This window comes from Centruroides vittatus, unplaced genomic scaffold (assembly GCF_030686945.1).
Source record: "Centruroides vittatus isolate TY-2023 unplaced genomic scaffold, ASM3068694v2 contig_157, whole genome shotgun sequence".
NCBI classification, from domain to species: Eukaryota; Metazoa; Arthropoda; class Arachnida; order Scorpiones; family Buthidae; genus Centruroides; species Centruroides vittatus.
Window position 1 is genome coordinate 30590 of NW_027120963.1, and position 8898 is coordinate 39487.

General features: G+C 34.2%; 1 protein-coding gene across 1 annotated transcript; it reads left to right on the forward strand.

The window, feature by feature from the left end:
- The first annotated feature begins 2714 nt into the window (after positions 1-2714).
- On the forward strand, positions 2715-3924 carry LOC136968781 (inactive hydroxysteroid dehydrogenase-like protein 1). The gene has a single exon (XM_067262813.1). The coding sequence runs from the start codon at positions 2715-2717 to the stop codon at positions 3684-3686; it is 972 nt and encodes a 323-aa protein (XP_067118914.1). The 3' UTR covers positions 3687-3924.
- Positions 3925-8898: the final 4974 nt, after the last annotated feature.

The window sequence follows — 8898 nt, forward strand, 5'->3', positions numbered from 1 at the left end:
TTTATTTGATGAGTGAACAAGAACAAAAGGAATCTTAGTCAATAGGCTAAGGTTGACATAAACTAGGTGGCTAGTGACACGGTTAAACACGACGAAAAGCGAGGAAAAAGGTAACCCCCACCTTTTTATAATAAATCAGTGGATTATCAGTGTGGTGCTCGCCAAACTTCCAGGTTGATAGGTCAAAGTTCACAGGAGTTCCCCATACGACTAATTTACTTTTTTCGCTTAATTTCGTGCTTATAAGGATAAAAGCTCCCAGCATTAAAGGTTACTTCTACATGTTAAAACTATCTTTACCACTCACACCCTCAAAGGTGCACGCATCGCAGGTTAGAGTAATGACACTAAAGTTATTTTAATCTGAATCCATACAAAATTAGTTTGTTTCCGATTTATAGTAGTATCAGAAGTAGGATGTTTGTTTTAGACAGGTTTAACCTTAAAGAAAAGTATCGCCTTGACAGTATGATAATAGTTTGATAATTTATTGTAAATGTAATTTTTATTTAATGTCGTAACTTACGGATATTCACACAGAAAACATTTGCATAAGTATTCATTATTTATGACAATTTTATCTTTAATTCAATGTCAAATTATGTATTTTTTAAAGTTCTTTGATCTCGCAACATGATTCTATTAATTGTTTAAAACAAATCAACATATTAGCCTAAAGCTTCATATTTTTATTATTTTATTTTATAGTATTCTCTTCTTTCCCTGTTTGCAATACACCTGTCTGAGGAATATTTTATCTTTATGACCTCGATACTGTGATACTTCCTGGTAGCTTCGGACAATTAAAATGTAGGACAGGTTCAATACATCTTTACAATATATTTTTGTAATTTATAGTATAAAAATTTAATTAATTAATACCACAATAAATTACTTCAATGAACATTCTGTATTAACGATACCATAGGATTGTAGCATAAGTTAAAATGCAGCACTAGGAAGGACTTTCAATAAGGAAACAGGCTCCCATTTACCTGTTAAATTGCTAACTTATAAATTATTTTATTATCTTTATTGTGTTATATAGAAGTTCGGATATTATTTCTATTTGTTTTATATTTCTTCCTTGTTCGATAGCCCGAAAAACAATAATAAAATATAGCATGTAATCCGAATTTTATGAACTTATCATATTGCATCACTCTATTGTTTAGAATTTTCAAACATTTATTATTATTACTGGAGGAAATATTTTGATAAAGTTTTTTCCACAAACTATTGTTCTACGTATATTATATAAAATATATGGTTAATGTTACCTATGGTTCCAAAATGGCGGCTCGTCTCTGATTCAAGAAAACAGTGGGGGACACGTTCTAACCTAACCTAACCTATTCTAATAATTTTGATGGTAATAATTATGGTAATTTATTAGAACAGGTTAGGTTAGAATGTGTGTCCCACTGTTTTTTTTTTTTTTTCTGTTTCCTTGAATCAGAGACGATCCGCCATTTTGGAACCATAAGTAACATTAACCAAATTTATTAAATTAAAGATTCGAGCCAAACTGTACGTGATGGCCGAAGTGGTTAATTAATTAATTAAAAATAACAATTGGCATAAAACGATAATTATTGGAAGTGTCAATTTTAGATTTTTCTATTAAAAACGCAATTTTTAAATACAAAATATTTAAATCGCTAAAAGCATAATACGAAACAAAGCGTAATATTACATTGTATCCATTACTTGCAACGTACATTTTAAATTTATTATTTTAAATAGCACAAAATAGTTTAAATTTTGTGCCAAATCGAATTACATAAACACGAAATTAAAATTAACTTATTTTGTAAATAGAGTTATGTGTATTACATGTACAGTAAAATCTGTGTAAACCGGATTCGCAGATTTCTGTCTTAAACGGGGTTTTTCAACAAAAAAAAATCGCTAAGTTCCGACTAAATTTTTTTGTTTTGGACAGGTTTTTCTATGTATACAAACATATTATATACAGTATTATGTTATATATATGATCAAACAAGGAATACTACAAACCGATATAAAGTTTCTGATAATATTAACAATAATAAAACCCAAATTAGTAGTGTCTTGCCCTTGTATATCATACTTTTCTTGATATGGCAGTCATGCCAGTCATCTATGTAACTCTATTCAGGGAAAAAGTTTTGAACTGAATTCACGTAACTTCCGGTCTAAATCGAAAGTTCGTATACAGTTTATCTGGGCCAATTGCACCAAAGCTTTCCACGTCCGGTCTAAAGTTTTCCATGTCTAACACATTTTTTGAAATTAAGGTAAGACAGGCAGCAGACAACAGTGGGAATTTATAGGTCTACAATTTTTTCCAAATTGTAGCCCAATTAATAACAGAAAATCTAAAAATATAAATACAGTATAGGCGTAAAATGAATACACACGATGTAGTTATGTAAATTTCATGATATTATAAGCGCCCTTAGTCAAAAATTATAATAAACTGAACCCGGATGGTAAACACACCAGTCATTTATATTCAGAACGTTCCGTGCCCTGGAGCATCGCGGGGGATGGTAAATGTGTTTGAAAAATTTACAACATACAAGGTTAAATATTTCAATTATGAATTTGTCTGTAAGAATTCTCGGTATAAAAACATTCAGTATAGTGATACATGACACAAGTATTAGTTATTGCTGCAATCCTATAAATAGTAGAACAGGAAAAATATTCCAACTATTGACACTTCAACCATGGAGGAAATTACACAACTCCCGTGTAAAGAATCAGCAGATACATCTCTATATTACGAATACAGTTTATTAATATCCGGTTTTCTTGCCAGTTTCTACATTTTATCAGTTTTCAGTTACTTTTTCATTCGGTTCGTCTTCGTGTATATAGTTTGTCGTTTCTGCAATCCTCTTCGAAATGAAAGAGGAAGATGGGCAATCGTCACTGGTGGAAATTCGGGCATCGGCCGCAGTTACGCTTTCGAACTGGCCAAAAACGGGATAAATCTAATAATTGTGGCCAGAACAGAGCAAACGCTACGAACTACGGCCGAAGAAATCCGGAAAACTTACGGTGTTGAATGTCGTTACATCCCTGTCGACTTAGGAAATGACATTGCTTTCCAACGTGTGGCCGAGGAAGCGAGAGGTAAGGATATATCTGTGGTAATCAATAACGCTGGCATTATTGGAAATGTTCCTTGTCTCTTTCTATCAGAAACCGATAAAAATCTTCTGTCAATGATTAATTTACACGTTAAAGCAGTGGTGAATTTATCCCAGTTGATGTTACCATCCATGCTCTCTAAGAAACGAGGCATCGTAGTAACTATATCATCGTTTTCTTCCATTTATCCTGTTCCCTGCTTCAGTCACTATTCCTCTTGTAAAGCATTTTCGGATCGCTTTACTAGAGCAATTTCTTTCGAGTACGAAAACGAAGGACTTCGCATCCAATCCCTTATTCCTAATCTTGTATCGACTCGAGTTATAAACTTCGTTCGGTGCAAATATCTAATTCCTACCGGCGATGCGTTTGTTTCGGATGCTGTGAGAACCATAGGTGCCTCACGTCATACCACTGGATATTGGGCACACGAAATACAACGATACATAACAGAGTACTTACCTAAGTCATTATGGAAGTACTTAATGTTAAAGTTTGCCAGAAAAACCAGGAATTTTTTTAGAATGTCAGTAAATGTAAGCTGAATTACGTGTTAATGTAAAATTCATATAGGGTTTATTCATCTTAATTTAATACTAGGCATGCGGAAGATATTCTCTGCGCTGCACTTTTGCGACGTTATTATTTTTCATTTAAAATAACTGTATATTTTGTTAATATGTAATTCTTATATATTTTAAAAATTTGTATGAAATTTTACTCTATACTTGTATGGGTATTGTTTCAAATCGATAGTTCAGTGTAAAATGTACTTAAAATTAATAAAATTTGAATAATTTTCAGATTTTTAATTATATATATGTATAATTTCAGAACAGGTAAATATCAAGGATAGGAAACAATAAAAAATCCTTTTAAATTTACCGTTACAAATAAATACTTTCTTGTATTTCTTGCTCATTTTGCCCTGTAGGGCCTTTTTCCATTTTCGTGGATTTGGTAAGGCCCACGAAGGGGGCGATTGAATTATGAAGAGTGGTTTTCGACATACAGAGGTTGGACTTCTACACTAAGAAATTCTCGGGGAATTGCTTGCTAGATTCTATTCTGAGTCCCCCAGAGCAGTAGGCTGACGTTTTACCGCCTCAGCCATCAGGCGTTGTTGTTTGTGAATAAAAAATACATTGGGCATTTTTTAATAAAAATAATTATTTCAAATCTTTTAATTTAAAACTGTTTCCGCCCTATGGGCACTAACAGGACCTCTTTTAGAACCCCATTATGGGTTCGGCCAGGCCCACGATAGGGTAACCTTGTGGTATCGGACGAGCTGAAAAACTCTTAGGGCTTTTTTGACTCGTACGGATTCGATCCCGAGTGCCCCAGAGTAGTAGGCTGCCAACCGCTCGGCTAACCGGCCGTCGAATCTTAGTGAGATCTAGGAACCATTCTAAGACACAGTTCCTACCAAATTTGAAAAATGACTTCAATAAACCCAGTTTTAAGTAATCAAAAGTTACACGGGCAACGAGGTGGCCAGACAGTAGAAAATACATGAATAATCACTCTGTTGTTGATAAAATATTATCCCAGAAACTGCTGTATACATCTTTCAATATGTGGAGGCGGTCCATCTTACGTGAAAGTGGAAGACTCATGGTATTGCTACCGTTGCAATTGGTAAACGACGAGTGGGTCAAGCATCGGGCGATCACAAATCATTTCACAGACCTATTAGGATTAGTTTGTTCAAAGAAGAATTTTCCGAAGATAAATATAAATATAACTATAAATCTATATCACATTGTAACTCTATATTGAGTGAAGTGTGAATCAGCCGGAAAACACGAGGGATTATCGTGTCAGTTCAGCTGGGTTTATCGTTAAATGAGGAAGTTACAGATGTTCATTGTTACGCTGACGTGAAAACGTGCCTTGTCGCTCTATAAGAGTTTAAATGCCTACGACATTTCCTTTTATTCTGATTTGGAAAGTAAATGAAAAGGTGGTTGTGTTTTTCTATTAGAGGCATGCAGCTGCTGTTTCCGGCTAAGGATACGGATAACAATGCAGTACGTAGCGGATAACAATGCATCGTAGCGGATAAGAACGACATTTTAATTACTGTGGCCACTTTTATATTCAAAACTTGGATATAAAAGCGAAAAACGTGTGCTTATATGAAGAAACTTGTTTTTTCGTTGCTTGTAGCACCAAATGGAAATGTGTCCTGAAGGGTCAGTATGCCAGATTCGATTGCATTGCAACTGTTAAACACTGTATACATAATGTCTAGATAGGGCTGAATATGGGACTTAAATTATCATCACCCGATATTTAAGGTAAAAACTTTTGAGAGCTGCTTTTTCTATTACTATATGCTTATTATGTATTAAGATGAAAGTAAATTAATGTCTTTTTAAGCAATAAAGAATAAGATATTTTTAATTATATAATACTAAAAACAAAGCGTAACTTCATCAATTCATTATTCGATTTAACAGAAAAAGGTTTTGCAACAACAATTTCAAGATAAATACCAATTTTTACTTTGAGAAATCCATTGTCTTGTTTGGAAAAATATTACATTTATCATCATTTACAAGAACAATCCGTAACAACCGACAAAACCTTTATCTCCAAGAACTAATATCTCATCTGAAACGTTCTCACAATAACACGTCCAGGCATAACAATAGCCATAGGAACTCCCAGCTTTCGTGCAAGCATCATCACAAGTCGGATTGTTGTCTCCCAGTATCAAACAGGGAACTTCACAATTGTCAAGTACTGGATAACCTGATCTTCCAGATGCACGAAGTATGCCTATATCTATTAGTAAGTAATTTCAAAGTGTTAGTAATTACTACTGTTACTAGGAAAAATACTACCTAGAATAGAAATTTACCGCAACTCTTCTATATTTAAATTCTAGCTACATTGAAATATTATAATTTAACAATTGTAATTAAAATATAGTTCAGTTTAAGGTACTGTACTTCTTATCATTAATGATATCGCAAATTATATGCAAAATAACATACCTGTATTTAACAAACACAGAACAAATAAAATTACAAACTGCATTTCATGCAATTTTCGATCGATAATATTCACAGGACGGAACTTATTTATATTTATAATATTTGTGTTCATATTTAATATTTGTAAATACAAAACGAACTTGAGTGTTGTTTACATAATTTTTGTCTGTGTCTATTTTATTTTTAGTCAACAATTAACATAAATTTTAATTGATATGCGTGTAAATAAATAATCAAAATTTAAATCTTATTCGGGTGTTTCCTTAACCGATAAAGTTGAATTCTCCTCTACTGTTTTCTGCCATTGTCTTTATCTTTCAATCTTTATTAACTCATTAATGGCCGAATGAATAAAGCCAGTGAACACCGGTAGTTGGTCGCGAGTTCGCGCCTGATTAACGAACTGTTCACGTGGAATTTTTCCGGTTTTCTTCACGTGTCTAACACCAAATGGGGGTAACTTTCTCGGGGAAATCTTCCCGGAACGAACTCTCCCTTTGACAGATCTTCATTTTTTGTGTGGGACTTACTGCAAGAAAAATTTTGTTCTATATTTTGTCAGAATCCACCGTAGTGAATCAACGACAAGGATAAACGGAAAAAACGAACGAAGAACAGCATTGTATTATTACTGTACTGTTATGGATTGAGTAGTCGATATTTCAATTATTTAAATACACTATTCATTTTCTTTCTTTTCCTAGATTACTGTTATGTGCATTCTACGTAAATACGTTAGTAATGAATTAATAAATTAATCGGATTCCTATTTGCCAAACCTAATCAGTGCTTTCAAATTACAAATAATTCTAAACTTCAAAATAATTTTAACAGATCTAAAACTTCCCTCTAAAACTAACAGAATTCCCCTAAAACCTGAAACAAATTTCTTTAGATAGTTTTTCACGGGATGCTACGCATATCGTAAAAGTATTAGTCTTTTGACAATCCCGAGAAACAAATTTTTACTTTAAAGTGCAAGTGGCAAGGGCACAGATGACCAAAAGCGTCATACGACCCTCTTCGGATCAGGCCGCAAGATTCTCTCCCGAAAACAGTCGTGAGTTGTGACTTTTGAAGCTTTTACTTTACATTTTTCTTCTAAATTTCCATCCATTCTGCTGATTTTCCCCTAAATTTAGGGGAAAACCCCTAAGTTGGCATCACTGATAATTTATGGCTTTCATTTATTACGTTGCAAGTTTACTACAATTTATTTCTGATCATCCACGTATGTTTCGCGTGTTTGCAGCCAGTCTGTAATTTGGTATCTTCTAGCCAAGTATCTATGAATGACAGCTTGTGCAAATTTTTCACCTTTACAAATGCTCTCTAATTACTAGTTTCTGTTTTTGGTTTGAAGGCCCCTCCCAACCGGACCAAAACCACTCTTCATCCACTTGTATGGAGATTTTGCTTTATTAGTTGTAAATAGTTAATTATTTATTGCAGCCCTGGGGCATTTCGTACCTCCTTTCTCCCTTCTGAATGGTTTAAAAGTGGTTTAGTTTGTTTTGGCAACTGGCAGTTTATGTTGAAAAACGTGCAGACCATAATAATCGTTGTCTTGCTTCAAATGTATCAATTATTTTAATAAAATATAAATATTTTTTCTCCCTATCATCATCCCTTACATTGCCGATGTTTTTCGGGTTGATAAAATATTATTACTGTTTAGAAAATATGTCGATTGTTTCTAAAATATGACACTATAAAACTGTCCAGTATCAAATAATATTTGTTTTTAATTAAGATTTGCAAAACATGCAAATAATATAAACATAAATAAGCACAGTTCTCAACTGTTAGTCTTTAGGGCCGACAATGGCGGAAGAGTGGCGTTTGGATTCAATGGCGTTTCACGGTGATTCAATGGCGTTTTAGCCAATGAATCACAGTGTATTTTAACCAATAAGAGCACTTCTATGAAATTTGCAAGTTGATTGTGCATAGAATGAAAATCGCATGTGTATCGAGAGGACGATGAAGTCAAACTACCGCTTTTTGAATCGTGCGAATGCCGCTTTCTCGGCCATTTGTATGTCCACAGAAATCAGCAGAGTGATATGATAGCTATAACATCGCGAGCAACGAGAAGGCGCTCGTTGCGGTAGGTTAAGCTTGAAATTAATGGTGAATCCAGAACATTCACGTGACGTGAATCACAGTTAGATGGGCATGTGATGAAGCATAATATACACGAAAAGGTTTTTCTTGGGGCACAAATGGCTCAAAAAGTTACCAATTTGTCTGTTAACGGAGTTTGGTTTGGTTTTATGAGATACGGCAACACACCGCACAGGCGACTTGCGATGAATATCCGGTCCCTATTTTAGTGGCGTAGCGAGGGGAGTGCAAGGGGGTCTATCATGCACCGGGCGCCACTCGCAGAGGGGCGTCCAAATGGTTTCCAAAACAAACTATATGTTTCTGGAGGGGGAGGGGGCGCCAATAAAGTGTCGCGCCCCGGGCGCCAGTTATGTTCGCTACGCCACTGCCTTATTTATTAAACATTGAAGAAAACTCAGAAATACACGTCTCAGCCCGTTGGTCAGGCGCAAGTCCACGCCCGTAAAATCAAAGATTTCATTTATATAAATTTTTTAATAAAATCTCGAGTTTATATTATATTAATAAATTATCCAAGATACAAGTAATTAATAAAATAACAAATTAATAAACTAATAAAATTAAATTTAATTACCTAATTAAAAAAAATCCGTAATCGGCGCCCTTATCGCTCATTCGCCAT

What these genes read in the sequence shown, in the direction of transcription:
- LOC136968781 (XM_067262813.1), top strand. Translation starts at nt 2,715, where the DNA reads ATGGAGGAAATTACACAACTCCCGTGTAAAGAATCAGCAGATACATCT.